The sequence below is a fragment of the Hyalella azteca genome, unplaced genomic scaffold (assembly GCF_000764305.2).
Source record: "Hyalella azteca isolate HAZT.00-mixed unplaced genomic scaffold, Hazt_2.0.2 contig11024, whole genome shotgun sequence".
NCBI lineage: Eukaryota > Metazoa > Arthropoda > Malacostraca > Amphipoda > Hyalellidae > Hyalella > Hyalella azteca.
In genome coordinates, this window is record NW_025941036.1 from 128,742 (window position 1) to 142,774 (window position 14,033).

Below are 14,033 nucleotides of genomic sequence, written 5' to 3' on the forward strand. Positions count from 1 at the left end.
AGTCTCTCCGAGCTGGTGGCACCTCGGCTTTGCGATATAACCTAAGGTCGTTCGCTTGATTGGCTCGATCATGTACGGTTTCTCAGTTTCATGGCTTCTGATGTCTGACTTCTGACGTTGTAGTTCCCTCTGCACCTGCATTCCCTCATTGTGTCGGTTAATGAACCTTTATTGATCCTCTCAAGCATTTTCGCAGTTTGTCTATTTTGGTGTGGATTGCCGATGTTTTATTGCATTCATGGCGCATCTATTTGCATGTGGTAAAATTGAATTCGTTTTTCAGTAGATCTATATAATAACATATAGACATGTGCTCCTGAGCCTTCCAGTAAAGTTGTAATCTTCTCAAAAAATGTTATTATGTTTGTTGCATTCCGAGCGTGGAGTTTATTACTCTAGTTAGTATTTAGTAATTCGCAAGGAATGGTTACCATTTTAATGATATTCGAATTATGTTATTCTTGTTACAAATATAATTGACGATAATTATTTATTGATTTCCTTAAAACTGATGCACGAATTGTCGGCAGAATCAGAAAGGCTGAATCTTTTCTTATTTCGTAACCTCAATTTCGTTGGAACTATATAGAGAACTTGCATGAGCTAGGCGTATATTACAGATGATCGTCTAATTAGTTCTCTCCTCGTTGAATGTTCGTAAGTTCAATAAGATGCTGCGTTCCTGGTGCAGGCTGCTTTTCTCATTGAAACTTATTATTCTCTTGATAAACTTTTCTGTTATCTCAGCAAGCAGTTCAGCGGCGTTCTTGCTAGCCAGTAAAGTTAGCTGAGGCTTTTGTTAATTTACTCGTTAATTAAGTTTTTTTGCATTTTAATTTCCGCAGATTTAAAATTTCCAAAACATGATTTGGAAATAATGCTTCTGAAATCAGGCAAGAAACTAGTGTGGTCATGTTTGATATGGGTTTCAAATCAAGAATTTTTATCCTCTTTTATTCAGGAAACTGTTGAAACTTTTTGATTATGACTTCCTTCGAGTTCCGTGATTTTTATCCATATTAAACTCGACTCAAACTTACATTAACAAAGTAACTTTTAGCGGCGGCAAAGAAAGACGTTAAAAAAGAACGTTTCGGTCAAGAAAACCATAAACAACTGTTTACTACTCCCCTTATCCTATCATTTTCCCTATTGATGTATATTGCAAGACGATTTTCGGAATTTTTTTTACGCATGAGGACGAAGTTTCCGGTACAACGTTACGTAATCTGATCCTTTTATATTTATAGATGCAATTAAAGCATAAGAAGTTCAAGCTGCGCGGCGAAAATAATCATTACGAAGCTGACTTCCCCGTGTTGATATTTATTGCATGGAAGACATGAATTCCGAAGCATTTATACCTCGTTGCGTTGAGTGGTAAGGAGAATGCTTTACCATAACGTTCAGTGCGGCAGTTACCGCAGCCCTCATGATCGCTCGTAAGTTTTTATGAGACGCTGAGTGCCTCAGTCGTCACAACCGTCGGACCTGCTCTCCCTCTACTTACTCGGCACATGAAATATGTGCCATGCTCAAGAGTTTATTTAGCGTAAATATTTACATCGTATACTCTGTGACGTACATGTAAAAAATACGATACCAAAAGACCTGTTGAAAAATGCCCTCATTGCATGATTTGAAACGGTTAGATAACCTCACTATGAATAGGCATATTGCGCAATAATACTTTGCTAATAAATTTACAATCCTGTTTCCTGTTGAAGATTTATTTCGTTCATTTTGAGGCGACATCGCGTGCTCTGCATTACCTTAAATAGAGGCGCAACTCGTAAGCCTAGCCCCCTGCATGCGTGCGTCGGCTACAACCATTTTCACTCTAGCATACGCTGCACGAAATTGCAGCGCGTGGTTATTTTTGCCTGGTAAGCTTCAAAGCCATCGGTACTTGTTGTCCAGGCTCTACTGAATTATTGGAGACCCGGGCGTGTTGTTGGCGACGCCTCGGAAAATATTCGATCAGTAGCTTATATGCACCAAGATTACGGTGACTTCGTAGTTTATTTTGAGCTTGTTTTTCTCGGTCAGCCTTATTTTGTTCTTGAATTAAGTATCGAAAAATTCACTTTATGTTTAGCATATTTTTCTGGCAAAAAACGCGTACAAGGTTGCAGCGCGATAAAACTTTTAAAAGTTCGTTCACTCCATTAGCCGTTCTTTCGTGTTGAGTTTTACCTTCTCCGAAGAACGGCTACAGATTAACTGGATTTCAGGAGCTGAAACATTCTTTTTTTATCTCCTTCCATTTTATTTTTGTGTTACAAGACTTACTAAGGGGTTGGGTTTTAGTTCTGCTTCTCTCATTTTTTTCAAAATTTTTTGCTCTCAAATATGTTTGCACAGACACTTGGCTTGGTCGCAATCTCAACGCTGGTAAAACTTCTCGCATGTTGGAAATAATGCATGGAATTTTCACTTGGCGTTTATTGAACTGAATGATTAAATCAAGTGGGCGCGAAGTGCGCTGTTCTGACATTTTATAACATTAAAAAGTTTTTTTGCGTTGTTGACGTACTAAATGCGTCAGAAGTTGAATGTCATTATCTGTGAGCTGCGGCATCTAATCATTTGTAATTGACCATTCCGCTATTATAATTGATTAATAATTATTGTGTATTCGCTATTTCTTCAATATATTCTGTATTTGCATTGTAGTTGAGTCAGTCTGTGATGTATGTTATTTTTCATTACTTTATATTATTAGAACTCTATTCGGGTAGTCCGGAGCTGGCAATAATCAGAACTCATTAAAAGGCAATAATCAGGATTATATATAAAAATGATGGTAAATTAAGTTAATTGGAATCTTCGACAGCAGATTGATATTAGTAGATGCTATCTTTATTTGAGCTCCAATATTTACCACCAGAAAAGATAGACCTTCGAATACAATACGTATATATACGGTCAGAAACATCATCTCGCACATATTAGTCAGAATATACATGTACGATCATAGACCATTGCCTGAGAAAAAATAAAAATTATTCTAAACAGTGCGATGACCCTCATAATAATTTATGTAAAAAGTAAAGCAAAGTAAAAAAAGTAGTACCCCGACGTAAAAGTAAGTAAAGTAAAGTAAAAAAGTACACCGATGAACATAGCGCTAGAGAACGAACTTTTAAGACGCTTTTATTTTATGATGAAAGGAGAACTATAACATATCATACCGACCCGAGGCTTTGTTCAGAAATGATACGCTTGAAAATTGCGTGTGCTTACTAGTACTAGGAAGTGGAAAATAAAGGCTAGTATTATTTAAAAGAGAATGTTAAATTGAACACTGGTGAAGGGTCCATTTGTGGCCACCTCAATATGAGTTAAAGTCAAAGTTTGAGTTAATTTAACTTTACATTGGGGCTCAAGATGGTTTGCTGTGCTCTAGCTGCTAGCCAGCCGCGAACAGCGTGGCCCAATAGCCGTTGTCACGGTAACTATACTGGATATGATACTTCGTCCGTTTCGGCTAACTTTCTTATAATCATACCTGTAACTATTTCTTCATAGATACTGTATACAATAATTTTAGTTGTCCATGCAAATGTGATGTAAAGAAATATTTCAGCTACTAGAAGCGTTAATTGTTTTCTACCTGAGCAAACTTAGCCGCACTATTGCATACGTTTTTATGTCCCTAATGTTTTTTTTTCATTGTAACTTCAAATGTGGCCGCGAGAGAATCATGAAAAATTGGTGAGGGAGAGGCTGCGTTCGATCCAGGCGACAAATGATGCGACCACGCTTCCGACCTCGACACATGCAGTTGCATCGGGCATCGCTTGACCTTTGAATGATGAGAATGCGACCCCGATTGCACCGTACTATTTAATATTTGTTGAATTCATTTGAAAAACGTGAATTTTCTTTCGATTTTTTTTATTTCTTTATAATTTTTCGTCCGCGGATGTAAAAAGTTTAACGTGTCATTGATAGATAAAATTTCAGCGCCTGTCGGCATTATTCCAGTTAAGTTTAGCCTTTTAATAGTTTGAATAAAATTAGCGAACCATGCTAATCAACAAATCGAAAAATTTTACATTGATATTATGCAGAGTTTTGACTCCGGTACGTACATTATTTGACGTTTGAATTAGTGTCGATGTTTGTCTTATTCAATCTTAACAGTAAAATTGTAATCCCCGAAACAAACTAATTCAGACATCGCAACTAACACAATATGATTCATAAGTTGTCACGCGTTCAAAACGTTGTCATTGAGAATTTGCCAAAATTAAAAAAATCAGCTTGAGGTAAGGAAAAACGCAAAATCAGTTTTTCATAAATCCCCTGAAGCGTTAATTAGTTGATAATATGATACGAATTTATTTTGTTTTTAATAAACAGTACCGAAATTTTTACCTATTTTCCGTCCGTTCTAATCCAAAGACGCATGCATTGCCATCTTTCGCATTGAAAAGTTCGAATGAATTCATACGCCGAAGTGCTTTTGAACAGATGCATCGGAACATTTCGCTCTCACTTCCCTAGATTTTGGAAAATTTTGTGTGTGCCGAGACAAGTTTGACAGTTGACTTGCCAAAGTTGCTCCCTTATGACGCTTCTCTTGATGAGTTCACTCGCCTTCGAACTTGCACAAATTTATCTTTTATTCTTCAGTAAAATTTCTTACAAACTTTCGCATGTTCGAGCAATATAGCTGTTTATTTATCATTAAATACACGTACTCGGTTATAATGGAGTCTATAACATGTTGCAACAAATTGTATTCGTTGTTTTTAATTTTTGGGGGCTCTAATGCTGCATATTTCAACATTTCTTGCAGTGACTCGCTTTTTACTGATCTTTTTACATGATTCGCAATTGAAGGAATTATTTCGTCAGGTTCCATCATTTGATGCTTTTTAGTGAAGCAGTATACTCGTTCATTACTGAGGCACCGAAATTTTTTTGGTATGAATGTAAATTCGAAACCAAATCAAATCAAACGAAAATATAATTGCCTTTGAAATTTAATTATTCAATTTTAATCTCGGAAATGGAATTGCATTTCAAGATTGCTTCGGGTTTTCAGCGTGGGTCTCGAAAAAAAACTACTTGTCAAGGATTTTTTTAGGAATCGTGCTTATAGAAAGCACGCAATTTATTGGTTTTCATTTTTTCATTGCGGACTTGATTTGGCAGTACAATTTATTTTATTACAGAATAGAGACCTTATATTGCTTGGGATATTTTAGTATTGCTGTAGTTTTCGCATTTTATCGTTGAATGTTGGTTGGGTGTAAAATTTTTGGCGATTATGGGTTGCACGCCAGATATATTAACTTTGTGAGGAAACGTGGTGCTATATTCATTACAAGTATATACAGGTAATTTGTCGTTAAGAGTCTCAAGTTATTAGCTCTGACATTACTTTGTTTAATCGCGCTTTATACTATAGCCATAGTTTCGTGATCCATTTCAGAGGTATACGTGATAGTGTGTTAGTATTCGGTTAAAAGTTGAACTGTTGGCCATACGATAAATTGGTTTGATGTCAGGGGTCACTGAAATTTATATTTTCATATTTACATATTTATGAATGAGCCCAGACAACTTGTAGTAGCAAAGTTAGAGTTTGATTAGACTTTCTGACCTTCTTTAATCTTTAGAATGCTTGTTATCTCTTCAACTTCGAAGATATCTAATATCAGCAATGATAACTTTCTCTAGACTGATGACGGGTCATTGAAAGTTTTCTTAAGATCTCACGTGCAGTTCTTATGTTGAAGAAAGTTATCCTCTATGCCTGGTTTAAATTCATGTCATTATACTATACGATCCTACTTCTCAAACTTGGTCCTTCATATCTGCAGAACAATCAATGTTATGGCCGAGATTTCCACCAAAGTTTTTAATGGCTCGTGCGTTCTGAACGAAGCTTGGCGCCGTGATTGAGTTTTGTCTGGCCTTGGTAAATGGTTTGTGTCAGACGTCGGAGTCGAGTTTTGCATTAAAACTTGTCTAGTAACGACCGTCGTAAAAAGTGCAACTGCGATGCTGAAAACCCTGCCACAACCGACCCCTCATCGTTTCGTCTCACGTTGTTTTGCTGTTTTCACGTGATGACTTGTTGGCTGGGTGTAAGTTCTTCGTTGATGGTCCAAGACAATGGTTAGCTGTGCAGACTGCAGAGTGACAATCGTAGATGTGTGAAAAGTCTGTGTCGTGTTTCGCCGCGCGTGTTGTATTGGTTAAAGTTTTCGAAAAATATAGTATTGAATGGGAAAAAAGAGTTTCTGTTATAATTTTGGTAACTTTCAAGGTACATTTCTGCTTTGCCTTCAAACTTTTTCCGACTCCGCTATCTGCAGCTAATTGACCAGTTAAAATTCATTACTAGTTTTTTATTTGCTCTGCGCTCTGGACCCGAGGTTGTTTCTGTCTAGTACGTCTGTTGACATTGGCTTTCTTTAAAATATAGTAAAAAATATAACTGATTTAATTTGATATTATAAATCAATTCTATTAATTGCTTGTAACAATTACTCAATTAGTATGGTATTGCAGCGTCGGCGTTGAAGATTAGGACAAATTTGGCTTGTCATCGATTCTTGTAAGGCTCAAGAGTTGTTACCTTGAGATTTAAAAACAGGCGTTTTGACCAAATTTGTCCCACTGGTCCAAACATCTTGTCCTAGCATACACATAATATTTCAAATCTGTTTTTTAATCTTCCCTGCATAATGCATTCAAACTCAAGTTTGTTCCTAATAGAATAGGTTCTCATTATTGAACCGTGGTTTTCCAATTTCATAACTGTGGGTTCTTGTGTTAGTTCTCGTTTTATATACGAGAAGTCATTCTGAAATCTTCGATAATTTATGAGTATACTCTGTACATCTAAAGTCCACTACAAACACGTCGAAAATACAGGCTTGGAAGCTTCATCAATCGCATGAATGATGAGCTTCCACCTATATCGAAACATTCTTCAATTTTAAATCAGAACAATTCTTCTAATTTACTAGTTTTATTTATTTCATATGATTTTAACTTAAAAAAACCCTTCGTCTCTTTAAGCAAATCATCCGATGGTGCAATTTGCTGCTTTCGAGATTCTCCGGAAATCTCGATCTTAGCAAGTTGGCAAGTCTGCGCTCGTTTGGAAGTTGGACTGAACCACTGAGTTGGATAATCGAATGACACTTACTTTGTGAAAACTGCCTCATCTCGTTGTAGGCAGAGGATCTTATATCGATCTTTCTCCATATATCATCTCAAAGTGTCCTCGATAGCATAAAACTCGTTGCAGGCTTCGCTTCTCCTTGATATCATTCCTGAAATGTATTGTAGGTTAATCTTACAAACTTGATCGTAAAACTAAATACGTTTATTGCTCGGAATACGTTAATGGATTTTTCGTTTTCAAGTGCTGTAGTCGACTTGAACATACGTCAAATTTTTACATGTGTAGTCGGAATATTTTACATTATATAATTCAATTTATAGTTATTTTCTCATTTCTGATGCTAATTCAGCAATTTACTTGCTGGTGCTAATAAATTATGACTCAGCTGATTCCAGAGATGGCGCTGACATCAAATCATATCAAATCATCAAATTTTCTATATCGGACGAGCAACTTGCATTATTTGTGTTTTTTTTCGATCTGTTAAATTTTAAAAATTCTATCCTATTTCTCGTTTACTGAACATCACCCTTTGCATATTAGTAATTTTTTTCGTTGGATGAAGCATTTAAATTTTCAATTTTAACTTTTGCAATTACTTTTTTTCATAATTATTCATGTATAATTATCAAGCTCAAATTATCAAAATATTCTGGTGTATTTTAACTGAGTTTCATTAACCACGTAAAATATCAATGTTGCATAAAAAGCGTGATGAATTGCCACAGTTTATTTTTCACAATTGAGTGAAAGATAGCCTCGAATCTCGATGAAAGATTTCGTTTCTACTTTTTAATTTTGATTTTGTAATTTTCTAAACGAACTGAATTGTTTTTTGTTTGTGCAGGAGTCGCAGACGGTGTTGGAGGATGGCGCGCGTGGGGTATCGACCCTGGCGAGTTTAGTAGCACTCTCATGCAGAGCTGTGAGCGACTCGTCTCCACAGGCTCCTTCTGCCCCACAGCTCCAGCCAGCCTCCTAGCCAAGGCTTACAGCGAACTCGAACTCACCAAGAAACATATACTCGGTCAGTGACGCGCGTGGTCTACTGAAGGATCTCTATCTGAACCTTGCTAGATCTTTCTGATAGGCCGATCACTTATTACCTTGTGTTTGATACCAATAAGATTGTAAAGCTTTCTAATCACAAATATTCACATTGACTCGAGGTTTAGGAGCTTTCAAATGACTAGAGAAAGAAGGCGACATTCACTGTCAAGTTACAAAATCTTATCGGCAACTGAAGGGGGCATTCTTATCTTTTACCCCTATTAAATATTTCCACTATTGAATATTCACCCCTACCTAAAAAACGGTCAATGAATAGCACACAATTCAAATTATCAGCATGTTAGAAACGTAATGTAACTTATGTCAATAGTCTTACTTCAAAAATTCTTCTCAATTATAAATTATCTGCATGTTAGAAATGTAAAGTAACTTATGTCAATAGACTTACTTCAAAAATTCTTCTCAATTATAATAATAATTATGCAATAATGCCTCAGAAAGTTATTAATCATTAATACTATATTGCCTCCTAGCATCATTAAGCCATTCATCCCGAATTTGATATGTAATTCCTAAATTTATTTTATTTTGAATTACATGAATATAATTGTTTATCTTTCAGAAGCTAAAAACTGTCATGTAGAATGTTCTTATATTGGTTAGGGAGCAGCACCGCCTGCCTTGTGATGCTACGAGGTCACCTCGCCACCAATAACTCCGTCAGCAGCAGCGACGCTTTTCACCACAACGAGACTGAACGAAAAGACTGCGAAGAATTCCAGAGCGATGAGACTGCGTCGGGTGTTCTCAGCTCAGCCAACATCGGGGACTCGGGGTATGTCGTATGGGGTGAATTTGAATCAAGATGTGGTGAGTGCTGAGAGAGGTTGTTGCTGATACGAGAGGTATGGAATGTCTCGGGGTATGTCGTATGGGGTCATCGGGGACTCGGGGTATGTCGTATGGGGTGAAATAGAGTCGAGATGTGGTGATTGCTTAGAGAGGTTGTTGCTGATACGAGAGGTATGGAGTGTCTCGGGGTATGTCTTATGGGGTGAATTTGAATCAAGATCTGGCGAGTGCTGAGAGAGGTTGTTGCTGATACGAGAGGTATGGAGTGTCGTCACATAATATTAAAATCGTGTCCTTCAGTTTAGTTCTATCGTAAAATTAAATTCAGTTTCTTTACTTTGAATTCTCCACAATATTCGATTTTAGCGAGTTGAGTTTTGTCCATCAAATGGGATGTTTATCATTTAAATATCCCACGACAGATATTTTTTTAGATATCACGTCGTGTCAAGTTACGTATATTAAATGTTAAGAGGTAGATTTAGTAACCGAGACACAAGTTCATGTGCGGCGGTAAGGTCATGATGCGAACGAAATATCCATCTTTGCGTGACATCAGCAGGCTAGTTGATAACTGTCTTGAGCTGGTTAAGTTGTGTTAAGATATCAACTAATTTTATTGTGTGCTCGACTTATCAAGTATAGCTACTGAATCTTATGGAACTAGTTACATTTTCATTGTCGGCGGAAATCTACTAAAACTCCATGCAGCTGAAGAATAATTAATAGTATCCTATGCACATTTTTTGTTTTGTTTTGTCTGCATAATCTTCATTGGTTTTCAATTCATGTGTTGGTATTTTGACCAATTTCATTCATTCGTCTTATTATTGCAAATATGAAGAAATTAGAAGGAAAATATTTTATGAAATGTTTAAAATTTCTGCTATTTTTGCATCAAACAACTATTGGATTATTTTTTCGTCTTTTCTTGCTGTTACTAACTAATATAACAATTTCGTCTGTTTCTAGATTACTGAGAGTTGTTTGTTCGTCAGATACCTGGTGGTGAGAGGAGGTCACGTGGTGCACCGCAGCCACGAGCAGCAGCACTACTTCAACACGCCCTTCCAGCTGTCCATGCCGCCTCCTGGCACGTCTGGACACGTGCTCAGTGACAGGTGCGTCTGCTCTCAACTGCTTACAAATTCTCAGAATATTACAAGTATACGCTAAAAAATATTCAGAAGACAGGTGCGTCTGCTCTCAACTTCTTACAAATTCTCAGAATATTACAAGTATACGTTAAAAAATATTCAGAAGACAGGTGCGTCTGCTCTCAATTTCATACAAATGCTCAGAATATTCTTCCTTAACAAATATTCGGAACCTAAGCAATACGATAAAATTGTTAGCAATATTTTTATTCACGATTTTGCTCCTTGCCTAATCGAGTTATAGTTCATTTTTTATTATTATCAGAAAATTGTGTTTCAAGAAATCGAATGTTTTCTAGATCCTGATTAGTGTGACAGAAAAAAACGTATTGACTAACGCGCGTGAATTTTGTTATTATTTGCAATTGGAATTGTTTGACTAGTCGCTGATTTGTTCGTAATTTTTCCGTCGATATTCACACGATCGACAACATAGGGTAACATGGGGCAGCGGCCCCCCCCCCCCTCTTTTTTAAACTAAATTTTTGATGAAGTTTTAATTGATACAAGGTGGTTCTTTGTTTTGTTTAAAGGTACAACTAATGAGGAATGTAAGATGTGAATTAGACGCCTATATGTTTATTCAATTTTTAATGAAACACTATTTGTAAAAAGTGTCAAAATGGGCCCGTTGCCCCACCCCTGGGGCAATTGGCCCATGGGCTTGGGGCAAGGCGCCCACCCTTGGTCCCTTTACCACAACTGCATATTTTTCGCTTAAAATTGATAAAAGAATACTTTACAGTTAAAAATGAGAAAAATGTAAAAAATGACATTCATTCATTTATTAACAACTCAAAAAATCATATCCTTCACTTGAAAAAAATATACTCTTGGCTTGGAAAATCTATCACTGACGTGAAGAAAAATATTTCATTGAGATAAAAATATATATCCTTGAATTGAAAAATATATCCTTGCGACAAAAAAATTAGTCCTTGACATGAAAAAATGTATCCTTGACTAGAAAAAATATATTTAGTTGATCAGAAAAAAACTTCGTTCTAGTTTCGTCCATAATCCAGATATTATGTGCAGAGAATTCGTACCTAATCGTAATTTCAGCCAACACCATAAAAACTCATCAACTTTTGGCTCATTGGTATTGACTGAAATCAACTTTTGGCAAGGTAAGAGTCAATAACTCGATAAGGGGTCATAAATACGCATAACTAGAAACTAAACCTGCTGCCTTGAGGCGGCAAATAAAAAAATCATGCAATATGAAGTGTAATTTGTAACTCAAGAAGCTAGTCATAGTTTTGTAGAGCGCATTGAGAGTTTCCAAAGCTTCATCTACAGTAATCGAAAACAGTTTCATTTAGCAGCAAAAAAACTTTTATCTGGACAAAAACAGTTATTCACAAATAACTTAATAACGCAAACTCTTAGCAAAACGTAAATCCGTACACTTCATCCCAGTGAAACTGTCGACCGGCGGTAGAGAACACGGACCAATATCTGTCATACTTAGCGAGAAACTCGCTATGGGCCCATGACCCGCTGTGGGCTCGCTGCCCCATGTTACCCTACCTGTTTTTACCTTCACCTGCTTAACTATGATATGCTTATATCTTATGATAGATGTTCTTCAGTCAGTTGTTATCACTTGCAGATTTTTTCGTCGTCTGCGACACACAGAAGATTTTAAATACGGTATATCATTACTGCTATAAGCAAATGTCAGTAATGAACAAATTCGCGATCTATTGAGATTTACCAAGTTTTATAATTTTTCCAACTTATAGTCCGGCAAGTGCGGACAGTCGGGAGTTTGAAGTTGAGGCTGGAGACTTACTCCTGGTGGCTACGGACGGCGTCTTCGACAACCTGCCTGTGCCGTGCATCCTGCAGCTGCTACAGACCGTCCAGGGCACCAGCGAACTGTCGGAGCTGCAGTCAGCGGCCAACCGCATCGCTCAGCAGGCGCGTCTGCACGCCTTCGATGAGGACTACATGTCACCCTTCGCGCTCAACGCCAGACAAAACGGCATCAACACGAGAGGTTTGCTCTCCATTCATTAAAATCTAAGCGAACAGTAACTTATTGCCTGTTTTTTCTATTTGTGATATAATGTTATATAAATTAATTGTCGTTAAGCTGATCAAACCTAATTTGAATTCAAGTGATTGCCTTTTGTTAGAGTTTATTCAAACTCACAACTATGTGAGGAAATAGAACAATTACCTCAGAAATTCCTCATGTTCTTTTATACATGAAAGATTGAAATTAATCTGTGAATAACATAGTAGCTTAGCTGTGTTCAAATAACAAAAATATTCTTGTTTGATTGTCTCAATCAATTATTGTATCTTTCCCTGTAATTGCACAAGAAAATTCTCCTAACAATCGTGACGTAATTTACTGCTAAACGACAAAGATACTCGATAATGACTTACACAAGACTTGTGTGATGACACACGCAGCAAGAATTCTATGACCCAATATTTCTTTGGTTTCTTAGAATTTAACTTATGAATTTTCTTCGTATCGTGTTTTTAATTCATTACAATTCAATAAATTTCAGGTGGGAAGCCAGACGATATCACGGTCGTGTTGGCTGCGGTGCTTGGCTCCGTCTGACGAGGCTTTGAGTGAGATCATCTGTCCCCGTGTACATTTCCTGGACCCTTTAAACGAGCTCTACGTATCGGGCTTTTAGTCGAACTGAGAAAATACTTAAAAGGAATTCCTTGACAACTGCTGCTACCTAAATGGACTGATAGTGAAAATGTATAGGAACGTTTCTTTTTAGATATTCATGATCCTTGCCATGCACAGCGAAGATATTGCTTGCGCTCATACTGTTTGAGACTCGTTGTGGTAAGTTTATTTCCGTTCATTGAGCTTATCCTCAATGAAAGGAATCTATCGTTTCATCACAAATGTTAGCTTTTTTTATTATGTGCAATTGCGCTCGGTAACTATATAATTACGTTAATCAACGTGGCGTTGGGCGAATGAACAAAAAATTGATTTTTTCATGTTTTTTCTTTGGCGATCATCGCCAAGCATTACAAAACTGTGCTGAATTAACGGTCGAGTTGATTAAGTTTTTAAATTAATTCTTTCATTTCATTCCCTTTTCTCTCGACAATCATTGTTTCAATTGACAAAATGCGTAATTATAAATAAAGTTCTGTACCTCGTTTGAAATGTCACAGATAGAACGTAAATCAAGTTAGTCTAGTCTATTGTAATGAAACCAAGCTCTGAGGAGGAAGTCGTGACTGTCATGTGCCCGAGACCGACACTGGATGTACAAATAACGTCGCGCTCAAGTTCATGACAGCCACATTCAGTGAACTCCAATTGGAGACTGCCCTATTCTTTTATTTAAATTTCATAAGTTTATGGTATTCAGTCCTTGATTTGAAGTCTGGTTGCTAGTCTGCTGAAAAGACCATCACGCGACTATTCGCGAAGTACGAGACTTGGGATCACAATTATTAATTGAGTCAAGGGATTTTATATTTCTATTGAACTATAGAAAATTTCACGGCAGCGATTTTGTGATTAAAAACCTACGCGCCGGAATTATTACCATTTCCAGTCTCCATTCAGAGGTTTTATACGCCCTCATTTCCGGCAATCTCTGTGATTGCTATGATATTTTTGTTACAAGTTAATTTAATACTTCTGTGTTGTGAAAGTAACTGTGCTCAGTTGTGGAACATCGTTTAGTCTTATGTCAGACTCGTAGATCGTAGCTATTTGATGGCGTTATTTTTTGTGTCATATGATCGTCGAAAGATGTACATAAGAGAATGTAAATAAAGTTGATCGTAACTAATATCAAATCAGTCTCCTCTCGTTTGAAACTGACGTCACTTATAAGTTATGGTTTCAATTCGAGTGA

General features: G+C 36.8%; 1 protein-coding gene across 2 annotated transcripts in view; it reads left to right on the forward strand.

Moving 5' to 3' along the window:
• Positions 1-13,967, forward strand: part of LOC108678122 (protein phosphatase PTC7 homolog) — a 64,729-nt gene extending 50,762 nt beyond the window's left edge. For both annotated transcript variants that reach the window (XM_018166468.2, XM_018166469.2), the window contains exons 2-6: positions 8,001-8,180; positions 8,828-8,999; positions 10,015-10,137; positions 11,922-12,178; positions 12,702-13,967. In XM_018166468.2, the coding sequence (XP_018021957.1) occupies positions 8,001-8,180; positions 8,828-8,999; positions 10,015-10,137; positions 11,922-12,178; positions 12,702-12,757 (788 nt within the window). In that variant the 3' untranslated portion in view covers positions 12,758-13,967. The remainder of the gene's footprint in view (positions 1-8,000; positions 8,181-8,827; positions 9,000-10,014; positions 10,138-11,921; positions 12,179-12,701) is intronic.
• The last annotated feature ends 66 nt before the right edge of the window (positions 13,968-14,033 follow it).